At 57.2% G+C, this 19,009-nt stretch overlaps 1 protein-coding gene across 2 annotated transcripts in view; it reads left to right on the forward strand.

The window, feature by feature from the left end:
* Nucleotides 1-1,620: 1,620 nt before the first annotated feature.
* The window catches only part of Snx24 (sorting nexin 24), a 119,271-nt gene continuing 101,882 nt past the window's right edge, over nucleotides 1,621-19,009 (forward strand). For both annotated transcript variants that reach the window (XM_048347283.1, XM_048347284.1), the window contains exon 1: nucleotides 1,621-1,709. In XM_048347283.1, coding sequence (XP_048203240.1) covers nucleotides 1,650-1,709 — 60 coding nt within the window. In that variant the 5' untranslated portion in view covers nucleotides 1,621-1,649. The remainder of the gene's footprint in view (nucleotides 1,710-19,009) is intronic.

Raw genomic sequence — 19,009 nt, forward strand, 5'->3', positions numbered from 1 at the left:
GCTGTGGTGGCTCTCCCCGGCTGACGCGGCTGTGGTGGCTCTCCCCGGCTGACGCGGCTGTGGTGGCTCTCAGTGCTGACGCGGCTGTGGTGGCTCTCAGTGCTGACGCGGCTGTGGTGGCTCTCAGTGGCTGACGCGGCTGTGGTGGCTCTCAGTGCTGACCGGCTGTGGTGGCTCTCAGCGCTGACGCGGCTGTGGTGGCTCTCAGCGCTGACGCGGCCCGTGGTGGCTCTCAGTGCTGGACGCGGCCGTGGTGGCTCTCAGCGCTGACGTGGCCGTGGTGGCTCTCAGGGCTGACGCGGCTGTGGTGGCTCTCAGTGCTGACGCGGCTGTGGTGGCTCTCAGTGCTGACGCGGCTGTGGTGGCTCTCCCCGGCTGACGCGGCTGTGGTGGCTCTCCCCGGCTGACGCGGCTGTGGTGGCTCTCAGTGCTGACGCGGCTGTGGTGGCTCTCCCCGGCTGACGCGGCTGTGGTGGCTCTCCCCGGCTGCGGCTGTGGTGGCTCTCAGCGCTGACGCGGCTGTGGTGGCTCTCCCCGGCTGCGGCTGTGGTGGCTCTCACCGGCTGACGCGGCTGGGGTGGCTCTCAGCGCTGACGTGGCCGTGGGTGGCTCTCGCCGGCTGACGTGGCTGTGGTGGCTCTCAGCGCTGACGCGGCTGTGTGGCTCTCAGCGCTGACGCGGCTGGGTGGCTCTCACCGGCTGACGCGGCCGCGAATGGCTCTCAGCGCTGGGCAGCACACTCCCCGCCGCGTCCTGTTTCCAGCGCGCTTTGTGTCGGTGCCTTTTGGCTCGAGGCGCGAACCGCAGCCCCACTTCCGGGGGGAAGAGTCCGCGGGCTCCTTCCCAGGCCGGCTTCGAACCAGGACGCCCCGAGAGGCCAGCATGGCAGCCTCGCTGCCTGTGGGGCTCTGCGGACTCTCCAGGCCCCGGCGGGCGAGCGCTGCGGAAGGCGGCCGCCGCACCACCCTCGGGCCGGGCGGATGGGGGGCGGATGGTCGGGCAAGGTGGTACCCGAGCTGCCCCCGCCCCTCCAGACCCCCAGGCCCCCCCCGCCCCGCGGACCCCCGCCCCCCGGCCCCCGGGAAGAGGGCGGCCGCCCGGGCTCCAGGCCGGCCCGCAGGGGCCCGTGGCGCCCCCGGGGGAGGGGTGGGGCCGGGAGTCCGGATGACCCCGGGCCCGGCAGCAACCCCGAGGGCCGGGCTGGAGGCCACGCGGAGCCGGGCGCAGACCCCGGGGTCGGGGGGCGGGGGACGCCGGGGAGGGGAGCCCCGCGCCCCGGCGTCCCGGCCCCGCGTCCCCCTCGCCCCGCGCCCGGCGTCCCCGCGTCCCCGCGCCCGGCGTCCCCGGCCCCGCGCCCCGCAGCCCCGCGCGGCCTCCGGCGCCCCGCGTCCCCCGCGTCCCCGCGCCCGGCGTCCCGGCCCCGCGCCCCGGCGTCCCGGCCCCGCGCCCCGGCGTCCCGGCCCCGCGTCCCCCGCGTCCCCGCGCCCGGCGTCCCCGGCCCCGCGCCCCGGCGTCCCGGCCCCGCGCGGCGGTCGGGGAGGCGGGGCGGCCCGGGAGGCGGAGCGGAGGCCCGGCGCGCCGCCCCGCGTTCCCGCGTCCCGCCCGCCCCGCGTCCCGCCCGCCCGCTCGCCCGGCGGCGCGGCGCGGCCATGGAGGTCTTCATCCCGTCGTTCCGCTACGAGGACAGCGACCTGGAGCGCGGGTACACGGTAGGCGCGGCGGCCCCGGCCCCGGGATCCCGCCCGCCCCCCCGCCCCCACCCACCCCCCCGCGCTCCCGGCCGCGCAGCCCGGCGGCTCCGGCTCCTCCGGGCCCCGAGCCTCCTCCCTTCCCTTGGCCCGGAGGAAAACCGGGTCCTTTCGGGCCCCGCCTCCGCCCGGCCGCGTCCGGGGGGCGCCGAGGGGCGGGGGAGACGCCGGGGGGGGATGGGGGGGCGGGGGGTGCGGGGAGCCGGGGCGGGGGGTGCGGGGAGCCGGGGGGGGGGGGCGCCGGGCGCGCCGGGAACCCGAGCCCTGCGAGGTGGGCCGGACCTTGGCCAGGGTCCTTTACAGAAGGCGTGGGGGCGGGTACGGCGGGGGGGGGGGCCTGCTGGTGGACGAGGCCTCCCCCCTCCCCCTCCCCTTCTGCGATGGACCTGGTCTTTCCTCTCCCCCCTTCCCCTCCCCTCCTGCGGTGGACGTGGTCCCCCCTCCCCCTCCCCCCTCCCCTCCTGCGATGGACCTGGTCTTTCCTCTCCCCCTCCCCCCTCCCCTCCCCCCTCCCCCTCCTGCGGTCCCCTCACCCCTGCCTAGCAGCCCGGCCTCAGCCTGCTGCAGAACCCCTGCCTCCCATGTGTGGAGCGGTGGCTGGCGAGGCCGCTGGGGCCCGTGCGGCCCCTTCTGCTTTCCCGGGAACAGGAGTGCCGTTCTCGGGCTCTCTCCAGCATCCGCTGGACTGAGGTTAGAGGCTTGACGTCTTATAGGAGGTTCATTTGCTCACTTATGCACATCCGCTTTATTAATATTAACATTTACACCAATCATCATCATCACTCGTTGCCAGTCCTGGGCCTTGGACTCAGGGCCTGAGCACCGTCCCTGGCTTCTTTTTGCTCAAGGCTAGCACTCTGCCACCTGAGCCACAGCGCCACTTCCAGCTTCTTCTTTATAGGTGGTGTTGGGGAATCGAACCCAGGGCTTCATGCATGCGAGGCGAGCACTCTACCACTGGGCCACAATCCCAGCCCCATTTCTTTATTATTTATTTTTGTGCTGGTACTGAGTCTCCAGCCCGGGGCCTGAGTACCTACCGTCGCTTCATTTTTTAACATGCTACTGTTTGAGTCACAGCATCACTTTGTTTTTTGCTGGCTAATTGGATATGAAAGTTTCAGGGATGGTTCTGCCGGGGCTGGCTTTGAACTGCCATCCTCAGATCTCGGCCTTGTGAGTAGCTAGGACGACAGGCGTGAGCCACTGGCACCCAGCTCCCATTGGAGTTCTCATGGCAAAAAGGAAGTCACACTGGAGAAGGAAGATTTAGAACTTAAAGCAGTGATTAGAAAGAGCAAAAGCATACTAGAGTGTGTATGGGCTTTCAGATTAAGTCGATTGCTTGTTCTAAGTGTCTCCGGGGTCCGGGAGAAGCGGCGTGCTATTACCAGAGCTGATCTGGCCGTACCTTATTTATAGAACTTCCCTGGCTGTTAACCCTTGGCCAGATATTCTCTGCCTTCATTTTTAAAAACGCGCCAGGGATCCAAGTGGCAGAGATGTTGGTCAGCGGTCCAGTGCTTGCCTCGTTGTCCTCAGTACCTCAGAAAGCAACCAACAGCAGAAGACTGACTCCCCAACACACTTGAACTCACCCGAGGAGACCTGAACCCTTGCCCGCCTGTCACTCGGCGGTCTCCTTCTCCTCTTGGCAGCACCCATGGGGCCTTACCGCTTGGGCATCGTTCTTTTTGTATTTGAAGAGAAACATGCTTCTTGTTAGGGGGCTTCTTCGTCAGAGAAAAGATGAAGTTGGTTGCCATCGTCCAAACTAACTGCACAAATAAGTTCGTTGTGTATGAGTTGGGGTGTAGCTAGTCCCTTCACTTTCTTCACACGAGGCTGGCATTCTGTCGCGTTAGCCGCAGCTCTACTTCTGGCTTTTTGGTGGTTAATTGGAGAAAAGAGAAGGCAAGATGAATGAATGAATGGCTTTCTTCCCTGTAGGAATGGTGGGAATGGTGATCTTAAGAGATTCTTTCCTTGTGCTTTGAAAACATGTTTGTTTGTTTGGGATTTTGTTTTGTTTTTTAGGCTGGTACTGGGACTTGAACCCTGGGTCTTGATCTCTAGTTTAGATTTTGCACTCATGGCTGGGGCTCTACCACTTGAGCTACACCTCTGCTTTTATGGAAACATGTATGTGTATGTACATGTATACGTGTATGTATCTGTACAATCAGGCATGTACCAGACTGGATTGCCAGTCTGGTCTGTTGTGGGTTAACAAGTTTCCTTTAAAAAGAAACCTGATGCTTATACTTAAAAAACTATATGGTGTAAACCCACTGTACAACTCATGGCCGGGGAGGAACCGGGGAGGGGGGGAGGGGGGAGAAAAATGAGGGAGGCGGTAGCAAGGTGGATAAGAATGTGCACACTGCCTTACATATGACACTGTAACCCCTCTGTACATCACTTTGACAATAAAGAAATGAAAAAAAAATCTGTTGCTCAGAGATGGGAAGCCGCAATGTTAAGACGGTGATTTATTTTTCCTTCCTGAGTTTGTAAAGCAGCTAAGAGATGCTTCACTCCCTTCAAGCACAAGATTTTATAATGATGCAGCCATGATTCATTCAACAAATAGTGATGAAGAGCGTGCCTGCGGTGTGTTTAGTTTAGGTGCTCGAGATGGAGCAGTGGCTAATCGTTCAGCTAAAGAACACCAGAGTTGAAACACGGGGCCTCGCTCTGCGTCTGCTGTTGCAAGGAGCTGGGCCCCCGGGTTGGAGGGGGCCCCCCTGAGCACCAGGGCTGGAGTTGATGCCCGGACCCTGGGCTAGATGATCTCTCTAGAACCTGTCAGGAGGAAACATCTACAGGATAGAGACGAAGGGGTCGCAGGCCGAGCTGTCACCCAAGAGCCCCTCAAACAGGAGAAATAAGCTTACAGGTTCTATGTAGAGATGATAGTTTCTTAGGTGGGAAGCAGGTATGAATGGTTTAGCTACTTGAGTGTCAAAAATGCCTGTGAATCTGCGCGATTGTGTTTTTGTTTTAAATTTAAAAATATTGTATCAAACGCACACCGTCACAGACAGAAAGTGTTAAGGTACAGACCGGGTGTTGAAGGCTCTGCCTGGGCCTGTAATCCGAGCCTTTGAAGCCAAGCGCTGGTAGCAAAGTCTGTGAGTCTCTCACCTCCCATTAGCCACCAAAAAAGCCTAGAGCAGGGTGTGGCTTCCGTGGTGGGCCGGCCCGGAGCTGGAAAAGCAGAGTTCCAGCTGGAGTACTGGCACCAGGGGAAAAAAAAGCAAGTTTAAAGTTCAGGGCTGGCTCTTCTTCCCGCTGGCGGGCCTCTGGCCTGGACGGAACTGCGGGATGGTCCTAGCCCTTCCTCTGTCTAATCCAGGCTGTCCTCAGAGCAGCCATTTCTGGCCTCCGTGTACCAGGGCCGGGGTTGCGGCGCGTGGCACTCTGTTCTGCAGGTTTTTTGCTTATTTTAAGTGGCCACATTTTACTCTGTCATTCCTCTAGCGATGGGCACCCCCAGTAGCGACGTGGGTACAGTCTCCCTCGGCTGACTGCTAGTGGTAGCGGGCTCCATTGCTTGTCTGCATGTCTGCCGACAGGTGAAGAAAGACACTTGCTAAATTTAACTCCTCAGTGTAGCTGGACGAATACATCTTATGCATGCTTTTGTCCTAGGCCACTGCTAAGATTTCTGTAAAAACTTAACTAGACATGGTACCTTCAGAGCCTCTAAAGTTTTTGTACATACATACTGCTTGTATTTCAAAAACTGCTCACCCCCTTATGCTGTAAGTACAAAGGAATTTGTGTGTACGCATGTACAGCACATGTTTGTGTGTGTGTGTGTATTTACTTACATGCCACTGGAGTTTGAACCGAGCATTTGCCTTTTGCAAGCGAAGCTCTGCTATTCGAGCCACAGGCCCCCCCCCCACCCTTTGTGGGTGTCAGACGTCAGCCCTGCCCACCCACTCTGCCCCAGGGGCAGCTGGGGGGAGGGGAGGGTGACCCGAATGCTGACTTTGAACTCTGATCTTCATTTTGCCAGTTTGTGAATGTTGGAAAGAGGAAATGCTCAGCCAAAGCCTGGTCTCCGGGAAGAGGCGTTTTATACTCACACACACACATGCACACACAAGAAAATGAAAAACACTATGTAGCCTTCGATGGCCTCAGCCTTAATTCTGAGTGCTAGGACTACAGGCACAAACCACAGACTCAGGTGAAAAAAAATTGTGTGTGTTTGCACGTGTGAGTTCACGAATACCGGATTTCCAGGTCACTGGCTTCGCCTTTTCACTCCAGGCTGTGATTCTACCGTTGGAGCTCCACCTCCACTTCGGTGTGATTAACTGGAGATAAAGACTCCGGCTTTTCTGTCCAGGCTGTATTCAGACCTCTGTCCTCGGATGTCAGCCTTCTGAGTAGCTGGGATTTGCAGGCGTGAGCCTTCAGCTCTGCCTGCAGTTAACAGTGTCTTTTGGCCAGGAGCTAGGGACTCGCTCCTGTTATCCTAGCTGCGCAGCAGATAGACTGAGATCTGAGGATCATGGTTTGTAGCCAGCCCAGGCAGGGAAGTCTGTGAGACTCTTATCTTCCAACTATCAAAAAGCTAAGCCTCGAACCCAAAACCTCAGGGACTGTGTGTGCTCAGGCCCGGAGTTCAGGCTCCAGGGCTGGAACAAACACAGGCTGAATGAGATAAACTTCAATGTTCCCTCCCAGGGCGTTTGTTCCCTTCAGTGTGTTTCCTTGAGAGACCCTGGGGGGGCCACCCCCCCATCCCCCCATCCCCCCACCCCCGTGGCTGGACTCTCTGCCTGGCAAAGGTCTGGTGAAGGACCCTGGAGCCAGGGCTGCTCAGCTAGAGCGCCGCCGGGATCTCGTGATCTGAGATTAGGAGGGGGTGGGCAGACACCGAGACTGCGAGTGCCGTGACTCAGAGGAGCCCTGGGGCTGGACGTGTGGACTTCAACCTCAGCGCCTGGCCACGGCTGAGCTTGGAGGAAGGAAGTAACGTGATTCGCTTTGCATTTAGAAAGTTGCTGGTCTGGGCAACTAGGACAAAAATACCGCAAACAGGCTAGTTTATAAATAACAGACTCGCAGAGGCTGGGAAGGCCAAGGTCTGGGCGTTGTCTGCCGGAGGAGGCCGGTCCACCTGAGGGCAGAGCGAGCCTGGGCCGCGGTCAGGGAGTGGGGCCGGTCCCGGGCTTTGGGCCAAGGCGCCGTCCCAAGCTCCCCTTCTACCACTTGAGCCTCCGCTCCGCTTTCTACGGGGTTTTTTGGCGTTCATGGGCGAGGAGAGGCCGGTGGACTTCTGGTGGGCTTTCCTGCGCAGGCTCCGCACCCCGAGGCTCAGCCCGCAGCCTCTGGCCTAGGCGGGACTCCCGGCCTGACCTCGGCAGACACCTTCACATGCCATTGCTTGGGAATTCGGGTTCCCCGTCCTCCCCGCTCCCCGTGCAGACGCGCTTGCGGATGAGCTGGGTGGAGGGATGGCGGCCTCGGCCGGGGCTCGGGGTCCCAGCAGCCCCTTCGTGAACTAGCGAGAGGCGGGCATTTCCCTGTGCGCCTGGGGGGATTTGGTGGGGGCGCAGGGCTGGGTCTCGAGGTGTCCACCGACACAGGCCTGCAGTGGGAATCGGGCTCTCGTGGCCGTTCAGCGGGCCATTGAGGGCTGGGCAGGCTTCTCTGCTGACGTGAGAATCAAAAGGCAGGACAGGGTGTAAACGGAGTGGACAGAGTTCACCGCGGGGTGCTGCGAGGGCATTGTTACTGGGGTGCCGGGGGCTCCTGCCTGTTCCCCGAGCTCTGCCTCGACTGCACGCGTGGTCCCCGTGCCGATGCCACTCCGGCCCTTCCCCCGGGTGAGGGCGGCAGGGGGCTCCCGATGGGCCACGTGTGGTCAATCGCGCGTGAGGTCCAGCCTTTCATATCTCTGTCTACGTACCGCTTCCCCACGCTTGCTCTCCGGAAGAAAGCCGGGAGTAGGAGAGGAAAGGAGAGCTGGTTTTCTCCGCTGCTCCCCTGAGGTTTGCCGCTGCACGTGTGGTCCATGCGTGATAACACAAATGACTTACGATCTCCAGTTCAGGTTTTGAGTGGAAGACACCACTCCTTGTGCATTGCAAGTGTGTGCAGAAGGAAAAGCCGATCCCCTAACAGTCAGAGAACCTGCAAGGGCCCACCGGTGGGGATACGTTTTCTTTGTGTGGGGTACAAGTCTTGCAGCTTGAACTCCACGCCCAGGCACTTTCCTGAAGCGTTTTTGCTCAAGGCTAATGCTCTACCACGTGAGCCACAGCGCCACTTACGGCTTTTTGGTAAGAGTTTTGTGAACTTTCCTGCCCAGGCTGGCAGGTCTTCAGATCTGCTTTTCCCAGCTCAGCCTTCCCAAGAGCTCAGCACCCTCATGCACACACCAAAAAATGAAAAATCCTGTCATCTAGGATTATAGACGTAAGCCACTGATACTCAGCAAGTCCCAGAACTCTGGTGAGCCAACTAGTCCCAGCACAAGGTAGAAGGAAGAGACTTCATAATATAAAGCTGGAAGAATAAAGGTCAGATGCTGCCCAGAGGGGTTATAAGGTGAGGAAAACAAGAATAAATGGGTCTTAGGGTTAGACAACCTTTTTGTTTTTTTCTCCTGTCAGTTGTGGGGCTTGAACTCTGGGCCTGGACGCTGTCCCTTAGCTCTCTAGCTTGAGGCTAGCACTCTACCACTTGAGCCACAGCGCCACTTCTGGTTTTCTGCTAGTCAATTGGAGATAAGAGTCTCATGGACTTCCCTGCCCGAGCTGGCTTTGAACCCCGATCCTCAGCTCTCAGCCTGCTGAGTAGCTAGGATATCAGGCGTGAACCAGTGCACAACAACAACCGCCATTTTTGATGTTACATACCTTACTAGTAGCCTGGCGCTAACCATCCCAGCAGTTCAGGAGCTGGAGATCTGGAGGTCCCAGGCCCAGGTCAGCCAGGCAAGAAGTCCATCCTCCACGGAAAAGGCTGGACGTGGCACCACGTGGCTGCCCCACATCCCCCCCCCCCCGTTCTGTGTACATAGGGGCACTGAAGTCCAGGCCAGCCCGAGGAAAAAGAACCCGCGCGAAAAATTGGCCGGAGCGGTGAGTAAAGTGCTAGAGTAGGTGCTTTGCCAACGTGAGAGGCCCTGGGTTCAAACCCCAGTGTGGCAAGAAAACAAAACCCAAGATAAGATGAATCATCACTAGATAAGCAGCACCCACAGAGCTGAGATGGTGAGAGGTGCCGCCTTTCACAGACGCACCCCACCTTCCACTCGCGGGAGCCCGAGCGCCTTCTTCCCCGCGTTTCTGGGTGTTCGGCTGCCTGGCGAGGTGCTGCTGCCCGGTGAGGGCTGAGACCCTGCCCATCCCACCCCAGCACTTGCTCTTCCTCCTTCCTCTCTTCCGTCGGCGGTGTCCTGTTTTCCGTGGGACCTGACCTCCGGGATTCCAGCGCGTGGGGTTTTGATCTTTGGGGACTGCGATTGCTGGTGTTTGGGGATTTTGGCACTCGGGCGTGCGGGGTGGGGCACGGATCTGGGGGTTCGCCTGGCTGGGTGTTGACGCCGCACCCTTGTGTCAGGTGCAGGGCGGTGGCCCTGTGCCTGCGTGCTCACGCGTGGTGACGGAGGCTGGGGTCCGTATTGTGCTCAAGACCTTAGGGATCAAAATGTCAAATTGGACGGTACACTGAACTCGGCTCAGTGTTTTACCACATTTCATTCAGCAGCCCTCGTTTTAAAAGAAGCTTTTGAAGTATTTCAGAGCATTTGCTCTGAGGCCTGATTCACCTGTAAATCCTTTGCTAGGACCACGGTCCTGGGGATGGAAGCCAAGGCTTCACAGACGTGAGGCCGGTGCTCTGCTACGAAGTTACAGCCCCCACCCTGTGTTTAGATTTTATTTTGAGACACACTGGTATTGAACTCATACTCTTTCTGCCCTGCCCTCTTCAGTAGCTGGGATTATAGGCATGAATCACCATGTCAAGCTCAACCATGCATCCATCCATCCATGCATTATGCAGCCGGAGCTGGCCTGGAACTTGTGATCGTTCCTACCTCAGCCTCCTGAGAGCAGGGTGTACCGTGTGTACCACCATTCCGGGCAGAGAGTTTGCAACAAGACCAAAACGTAAATGTGATTGTAAAATCGGACGAATCTTAATATCAACTAATTTCCAGTTTAAAGAAATCGCTCTCTAAACAGTGATTTGCATATTATATACGTGTATATGCACACACACATATGTATCTATTTGTTAGTTGTTTTGTTGGCCGTGAGGCTTGAACTCAGGGCCTAGGCACTGCCTCTGAGCTCTTTTGCTCAAGGCTAGCACCCCACTTTGAGCCACACTTCTACTTCCATTTTTATGGTGGTTAATTGGAGATGAGAGTCTCACGGACTTTCCTGCCAGGGTTGGGTTTGAACCTCGGTCCTCAGATCTCAGCCTCCTAAGTGTTAGGTTTATTAAAGTAGGTAGCCGGTAAAGGAGAACGCCACGCGGGATTCAGGCAGGAGAGAAAGTTTACTACGGAACTGCTGGCCTGTGGCCCAGGTGATGATGCCTGGCTGGAGAAAGGGGAGGACCCGACCCCCACCCGGCCCGGCCGCCGCATCTGGGGCAGGGGCAGGGGGTGTGGCCAGGTGGATTAGGGTGGGACTTCCAGGAGGAGAGAAGGAACTGCCTCCAGGTCTGCCGGTTGCCCAGGTAACTAACTGGTTAGAGACTTGATATGGGGGGGGGGGCATTGGCAAGTAGCCCTCCCGGGGCGGGGCGGGGCGGGCGCCTTGCCCAGAGTAGCTGGGATTACAGGCCTGGGCCACCCCCAGCTTATAATTTTGACCCTGAGGCTGACAGGTTGAGGGGCAGAGCCTGGCCCCGGGGTCTCAAGAGCATCCATGGTTTTCAGCCTTGGACTGACTTCTACCTGGTGACCGTTTTGTTGTGCTACGGCCTTCAGAGGCAGGGAGGACGTCCTCTCGCCCAGGAGGAATGGCCCTCCCTCCTGTCCTGGTACCAGGCTTTCTCTCTGGCAGTCCTGTTGCCTGCAGCATTCTGTGTACCGATCGGCTGAGGCTCGGGCTTACCTGACCCACGCGTGGCCCCGGAGGGCCGTGGGGTCATTCCAGCCTGCGGGCCCCGTGGGAGAAGGGCAGGAGGGCGTCCCCGGCCCGTGCCCTCCCCTGGACGCGAGGGAGGAGGCCTCTGTAGAGGAGGCCGGAGCTGCCACAGAGCTCCGCTTGCGAGACGCGCTTCGTAGAAGCACACATGGAATACCTGCGGATCGATTTCATCAGGCATGCTCCGTGCCCCCGGGGACTAAAAGAACATAGACTGAGAGGGGCTCGGGTCAGGGCCTGGTGGGAGAGCGCTCGCCTCGTACACAGGAGGCCCTGGGTTCGATTCCCCAGCACCACATATATGGAAAACGGCCGGAAGGGGCGCTGTGGCTCAGGTGGCAGAGTGCTAGCCTTGAGCGGGAAGAAGCCAGGGACAGTGCTCGGGCCCTGAGTTCAAGCCCCGGGACAGCACACACACAAGAATGGTAATTAACTCGGTGCAAGGGGAATAAAAACCTTACAATAGGGTGTGTAGAACCTGAACTCTTTTCTGTTTTGGTTCTATGTATGTGTGTGGGATCCTTCATCCCCCAGGATGGGGGATGGGGGAGATTTGTGTGTGCTTGCACACGCTTGAGCATGCATATCTTGTTATTTGCGAGGACTACATTGTTAGCCAGTGGCGGGCCTTGGTTTTTGCGTTGGTGCCAATGCGGTGGCTGGAGTTCAGGGCCTGAGCACTGCTCTTGAGCTTCTTTCCCTCAGTGCCGGCACTCTGCCTTTTGATTCACACCTGCACGTCTGGCTTTTTGCTGGCTCACTCAAGAAGGCTTGCTTCAAACCAAGATCATCGGATTGCGGCTCCCAGAGCAGTTAGGGCTCCCGGCGAGCCTCCATTGCCTAGCTGTTCTCCATTGTCTGGCTGCAGTCAACAACTTTGCACAAGCCTTTGTACCATTTTCCTTGGTGTACTGTGGTATAGATCCTGAGTCCTATGGTAGTGCATCCCGCGGAATGTGTGTATTAGTGATTTTGCCAGCTAGGGTCAGATTCTTGGCAGACATGTGTGCTGGCTTCCGTGTGAGCCAGCCAGCCGACTGTGTCATGCTCTTGGATTCTTGCCGATCTGATAGGGGAGCAGGCGTGTCTCAACACGCTTCTTACTGTCGGAAGGATTTGAATTATGGATCCTTTTCCTTCTTTCTTTGTGTTTTTTTTCTTTTTGTGCTTGTTCTGGGGCTTGAACTCAGGGCCTGAGCACTGTCCCTGGCTTCTTCCCGCTCAAGGCTAGCACTCCGCCACTTGAGCCACAGCGCCGCTTCTGGCCGTTTTCCATATATGTGGTGCTGGGGAATTGAACCCGGGGCTTCATGTATATGAGGCAAGCTCTTTTGCCACTAGGCCATATTCCCAGCCCTCTTTGTGTTTTTTTTCTTTTTGTGCTTGTTCTGGGGCTTGAACTCAGGGCCTGGGCACTGACTTGTTTTGATCAAAGCTTGTAGCTTTACCACTTGAGCTACAGCTATATGTCTGGTTATTCTGCATGGATAGGATTCAAACTTTGATCCTTAGATCCTGAGAAGGTAGGATTACAGGCATAAGCATCTCTTCTTCTTCTTCTTTCTTCTTCTTCTTCTTCTTCTTCTTCTTCTTCTTCTTCTTCTTCTTCTTCTTCTTCCTCCTTCTCCTCCTCCTCCTCTTCTTCCTCCTTTTTCCTTCCTCCTCCTCCTCCTCCTCCTCCTCCTCCTCCTCCTCCTCCTCCTCCTCCTCCTCCTCCTTCTTCTTCTTTCTTGTTGTTGTTGTTGTTGTTGCCAGTCCTGGGCCTTGAACTCAGGGCCTGAGCACTGTCCCTGGCTTCTTCTTGCTCAAGGCTAGCACTCTGCCACTTGAGCCACAGCGCCACTTCTGGCCTTTTCTATTTATGTGGTGCTGAGGAATCAAACCCAGGGCTTCATGCTTGCTAGGCAAGCAGCTCATCACTAAGCCACATTCCCAGCCCAGGCATAAGGAACTCTTGTCTGGCAATAAGACAGTTTTAAATACTATTTTAAAGTCTTTCCTATTTTATTTAACCTTCCAACCATCTAATTAGAGTTACAGAGGTTTTATTCAAGCAGCCTGCAGTTAGTCACAGAGAATCAAAGCATCCCATTAAAAGAGTAGCAGTTATTTGTTCACTAACTAAAATAATTTCAGCCTCATTCATTTACCTGTGGAAGGTAAGCAAGGAAATTGGAAATAAAAGGTCCTGTAAAAGACTATAAGCTTCTTGTGAGAAAGGTAGGTCTTTTCTCATGAACCTAGGCAATATGTAAATTAGACTAGTGAGAAGAATGCTTTGGCTAATGCCCGTAGCAAGGCTTGAACTCCCGGCCTCGTGCTCTCCGTCAGCTTTCTTGCTCACAGTGGGTGCTCTACCACTTGAGCCTCCTTTTTGCTATATTAAAGACAGTTTCCAGACTTTTCTTTGCCGGGCAGCTTACAGCCATGATCCTCAGATCTTAGCCTGAAAGTGGCCGGTAGAGGAGTGAACCACGGCTGTCCAGCTGGGAAGAATGCATTCCAAGAGCAAGAACCCTGCTAGGAAGAGCTCTGTCTCTGAATCTCGATTTTATTGCGGTTCCTGGGAACACAAGGTGAAACCTAAGTGAGGCGGTGGGGTTGATTATGAGAAACTGAGACATCTGAATGAAGTCTTTGTCACGTGATCTGGAATAGGGATGCTGGGTAGGTTCCCAGTTCTCTCAAACAATATAAAAAATGATTTAGGAAAACTCTGAGGGGGCTTTAACTGTCTTTCATGTATTAGTAGTAGCAGTAGTAGTAATTATTTTACGTACCAGATCATATGAGAAGGAGCAGATGCGCGCTCATAAAGCCAGGAGGACTCCTTGGATCGCAAGGGTTTGCTGGGGAAACGCTCCATGACTGGGTTGGCCGCGTTGGATCGCAAGGGTTTGCTGGGGAACGCTCGATGACTGGGTTGGCCGCGTTGGATCGCAAGGGTTTGCTGGGGGAACGCTCGATGACTGGGTTGGCCGCGTTGGATCGCGAGGGTTTGCTGGGGGACTGCTCCATGACTGGGTTGGCCGCGTTGGATCGCAAGGGTTTGCTGGGGGAACGCTCGATGACTGGGTTGGCCGCGTTGGATCACAAGGGTTTGCTGGGGGAACGTTCGATGACTGGGTTGGCCGCGTTGGATCGCAAAGGTTTGCCGGGGGAACGACCGCTCTGTGACTGGATTGGCCGCGTTGGATCGCAAGGGTTTGCTGGGGAACGCTCCATGACTGGGTTGGCCGCGTTGGATCGCAAGGGTTTGCTGGGGAACGCTCAGTGACTGGGTTGGCCGCGTTGGATCGCAAGGGTTTGCTGGGGAACGCTCGATGACTGGGTTGGCCGCGTTGGATCGCGAAGGTTTGCCGGGGGAACGACCGCTCTGTGACTGGATTGGCCGCGTTGGATCGCAAGGGTTTGCCGGGGGAACGCTCTGTGACTGGGTTGGCCGCGTTGGATCGCAAGGGTTTGCTGGGGAACGCTCGGTGACTGGGTTGGCCGCGTTGGATCGCAAGGGTTTGCTGGGGAACGCTCCATGACTGGGTTGGCCGCGTTGGATCCCAAGGGTTTGCTGGGGAACGCTCGATGACTGGGTTGGCCGCGTTGGATCGCAAGGGTTTGCTGGGGAACGCTCCATGACTGGGTTGGCCGCGTTGGATCGCAAGGGTTTGCTGGGGGAACGCTCGATGACTGGGTTGGCCGCGTTGGATCGCAAGGGTTTGCTGGGGACTGCTCCATGACTGGGTTGGCCGCGTTGGATCGCAAGGGTTTGCTGGGGAACGCTCCATGACTGGGTTGGCCGCGTTGGATCGCAAGGGTTTGCTGGGGAACGCTCGATGACTGGGTTGGCCGCGTTGGATCGCGAAGGTTTGCCGGGGGAACGACCGCTCTGTGACTGGATTGGCCGCGTTGGATCGCAAGGGTTTGCCGGGGGAACGCTCTGTGACTGGGTTGGCCGCGTTGGATCGCAAGGGTTTGCTGGGGAACGCTCGGTGACTGGGTTGGCCGCGTTGGATCGCAAGGGTTTGCTGGGGAACGCTCCATGACTGGGTTGGCCGCGTTGGATCCCAAGGGTTTGCTGGGGAACGCTCGATGACTGGGTTGGCCGCGTTGGATCGCAAGGGTTTGCTGGGGAACGCTCCATGACTGGGTTGGCCGCGTTGGATCGCAAGGGTTTGCTGGGGGAACGCTCGATGACTGGGTTGGCCGCGTTGGATCGCAAGGGTTTGCTGGGGACTGCTCCATGACTGGGTTGGCCGCGTTGGATCGCAAGGGTTTGCTGGGGAACGCTCCATGACTGGGTTGGCCGCGTTGGATCGCAAGGGTTTGCTGGGGAACGCTCAGTGACTGGGTTGGCCGCGTTGGATCGCAAGGGTTTGCTGGGGAACGCTCGATGACTGGGTTGGCCGCGTTGGATCGCAAGGGTTTGCTGGGGAACGCTCGATGACTGGGTTGGCCGCGTTGGATCGCAAGGGTTTGCTGGGGAACGCTCCATGACTGGGTTGGCCGCGTTGGATCGCAAGGGTTTGCTGGGGAACGCTCGATGACTGGGTTGGCCGCGTTGGATCGCAAGGGTTTGCTGGGGAACGCTCGATGACTGGGTTGGCCGCATTGGATCGCAAGGGTTTGCTGGGGGAACGCTCCATGACTGGGTTGGCCGCGTTGGATCGCAAGGGTTTGCCGGTGGAACGCTCGATGACTGGGTTGGCCGCGTTGGATCGCAAGGGTTTGCTGGGGAACGCTCGATGACTGGGTTGGCCGCGGCACTCTTCTCTCTTATTGCTTTTGCTATTGTTTTCCTCCCTGTGGGCGCGGACAGTGGGTGAAGTGTGCTCCAGTCCTCTCGCTGCTGTTTCTTTGAAAGGTCAGTGGATACGGTGGCTGGGCCTCCTGTAATCCCAGCTGCCCAGGAAACCGAGAGCACAGGCGGGGCGAGGGGCTCGGCGGCCGGGAAGGAACGGCATCTCCCAGGAACCAGCCCACCGCGGGCAGGCTGGAAATGGAAGTGTGGGTCCGTGGGAGACAGCACCAGCCTAGAGCAGGAACAGCTCAGGGACAGGGCCCAGGCACTGAGTGCCCGCCCCGTACCGCCTCTCTCTCTTTCACACACACACACACACACGCACACACACCATTCCATGACACAACGCAGGTGGAAGAACACTTCCCTCTGTGGCTGTGTCCTGACCCTGGGCTGGTTGGTAATGGGGGTGTAGGCAGAGCTGAGAGGAAGCTTTCCTGCGGAGGGGGGCGCAGAACTGTGTGTGGAGGGAGGGAGGGAGGCCTGGGTGTGGAGGGAGGGCTGTGCATGGCAGGAGTCGCTGGGCCTGGGCCTGGGTAGGATGTAGCAGGAGCAGCCGGGGCGAGGGGCAGGCCTGGAGTGAGGAGAGCGAGGGCAGTGGCTGCAGCGACGGTGTTCATGGCAATGTGAACCAGGCTTCTTGTTTATTCAATCGGCAGAAATAGCATGAGTGATGAAGCCGGTGTCTATGAGGATGGAGGGGAGGAGCCTTAGCAGTGTGGCCCAGACTTTACGAGGTCACTTTGGCCATTTTGTTTACTTGTTTGTTTATGCACTGGGCCTGGGGCTTGAACTCAGGGCCTGGGTGCTGTCCCTTAGCTTTATCTCTTGTGTCTTTTTCCCCTGCCTTGGCTGCGGCTCTCAGCTCTCGGCCTCCTGAGTGCGTAGCCTTGCAGGTGTGAATCCTTGGCTCCGACTCCACGTTTGTTAAATGGGATGTTGACGCAGTGAGAACCTTGTCACCTTTGGTTTCTGTCCCAAATGCACAAGGCTGTGCACACAAAGCTGCTTTGTTGACAGTGTCAGGAGGAGATGGACGCAAGCCGTTCTGGTTTTGAACAGCTGTTTGTGGGTGGCTGGCGGGCCTGGGTCTGCTTCCCCGGGATGCAGTAGGAGAAGCCCAGTTGAGGCTTAGAAAACTGACCTGGGGAAAGCAAGCAAGCAAGCAAGGTGCTAATTAAAAGGAGAGGCGCTGGGTGTAATTTAGTTAAGGAGAAAGATGAAAGGAGGGAGATGAACGGGGCCGAGGGGATCACCCAGCCCTTTGGGTGTGGTGGCTCCAGCCCGCATTCCCAGCTAGGTGGGGGGCAGAGCGCAAGGCTCACGCGTGGCCGTGCCTGGCTGCTCCCCCAGCCTTGGGGAAAGGGGGGCCGGGCAGAGGGGCCTGCGCCGCCCTGCCTCCTCGGGGACTTGGGGAAGCCCCAGCGGTGGGAGCGCGGTCCAGGCCAGCCTTGGCGTAGAGAGCTGCTGCCTGGAAGAGGTCCAGCCTAGAGAGGGGCTGGAGGCGTGGCTCCCGCCGGAGAATGGCGGCCTGTCAAGCCCCTCGTCCCGAGGGTGGGGCCAGGAGAAGAAGCTCCCACTGTGCCGGGGTGAAGGGCCAGTCCTGGGCTTGTTGGAGCATGTTCTAGGTGGAGGAAAGAGCCTGTGAGAAGGACTTTTGTGGTAGCTGCGTGCTGTGTGGTTTAGGAACAGAATGGAGGCCCGTGGGGTGAGGATGGAGGAAGAGGGTGGAGGGTAGGGGTGAGGATGGAGGAAGAGGGTGGAGGGTAGGGGTGAGGATGGAGGAAGAGGGTGGAGGGTAGGGGTGGTCGGGGCGGGGATGATGGAGGGCTTCATGAGGGGCGTGCCGGGGTGGACAGGCGGGCCGACAGGAACAGAGACTAGCTTCCCCTCTGCCAGTGGGCAGCACAGAGGTTTCAGTGAAGACAGCACATCAGCTCTTGCTCAGTAAGTTACTGTGTGTTTGATAGAGCGGTCTTGTCTATCCCAGGTGCCCAGGCATGGAGCGCGAGCTTCCAGAAGGTTCTGACTCCCGCCCTGAGCAGGGAGTGGCACCACTCCCCCCTCCCCCCACCTAATCTATTACTGTACAACATCAGGTGCCTTTGGCTATGTGATGAGAGGAGGGGGGGGAAAACGGGGCGTTCGCTAACCCAGCCCCAGGTGACATAGAACTAATCATCAGGCCCCTTTGCTTACATGCCAGGACTGGGCCTTGAACCCAGGGCCTGAGTGCTGTGCTTGAGCTTTGTCACTCCAGGTTGACACTCTTACCACTTGGGCCACAGCTCCATTTCCAGCTTCGGGGTGGTTAGTTGGAGAGAAACGTCTCTTGGATTGTTCTGCTTAGGTTGGCTTTGAACCAGGATCCTCAGGTCCATCCTCTGGTGTCGCTAAGATTGCAGGCATACTGCTGGTGCCCGGCTCATCACCCCTTTGAAATGTGCGATACGCACTTTCTTCCTCGGTAGACAGTGTGCTGTGTTCCTCTCGTTTGTTTTAGTTCAGGCTTATGTAGCGTGGGAAAGACTTCCCTGTTTTACTATCTGATATTTAAGCTGTGTCCTCTCCTTCTTGGGTGTTGGAAGATTGTTTTTTCAGTTGTATTATTACAGCCTTGTATTCCGGTGGTTTGCTTTGCTTTGTTTTTTGAGACAGGCTCTTGCGATATAGCCCAGGTTGCCTCCGACTTTTGTTCTTCCTGTTTTAGTCTTCTGAGTGGTGGGGTTACAGATAGGCATGGCCGTGCTTAGCTTTGCATCTCCGTGGTTTGCTTTTTGCTTCTTGTCTGCATAGGGGACTGAACTCAGCGCAAGCAGTCTCACTACCATGTGAGCTACACATCTGTCATTTTGCTTCCATCACCTTTTGGACAGGGGTTTTGCCTTCGCTGGCCTAGATTATGGTCCTCCTACCAACACCTCCTGCATAGCTGGGATCATAGGTGAGCCTCACCATCTTGGTTTATTGAGATGGAAGCTTGGTCACCTTTTGCCCGGGGTTAGCCTGAAACTTCCAATTTTGATCTCTGCTTCCGGAGCAGATGGCAAGATTACAGATGCGAGCTACCACTTTCATCCCAGTTTTTAAAATGTTTAATGTTGCAGGGAATAAAAGTTTACCAGTTTCCCTGTTTATTGTCTGTGAACAGTTAGAGCTTATTGTCAGTAGAAATTGATGATGGAAGCTTCTAAACTATTGAACCTGTGCTAATAAATGCAACAGTTGTTCATAATTTGGTGGTAAATGACCTTTAAATGCAACCACTTATAGAAGCTGTCCTTGGGGAACAATTTAACTTCCAAATGACACCCTGAGTAGTTGTTATCATTTAA

This window comes from Perognathus longimembris, chromosome 5 (assembly GCF_023159225.1).
Source record: "Perognathus longimembris pacificus isolate PPM17 chromosome 5, ASM2315922v1, whole genome shotgun sequence".
NCBI lineage: Eukaryota > Metazoa > Chordata > Mammalia > Rodentia > Heteromyidae > Perognathus > Perognathus longimembris.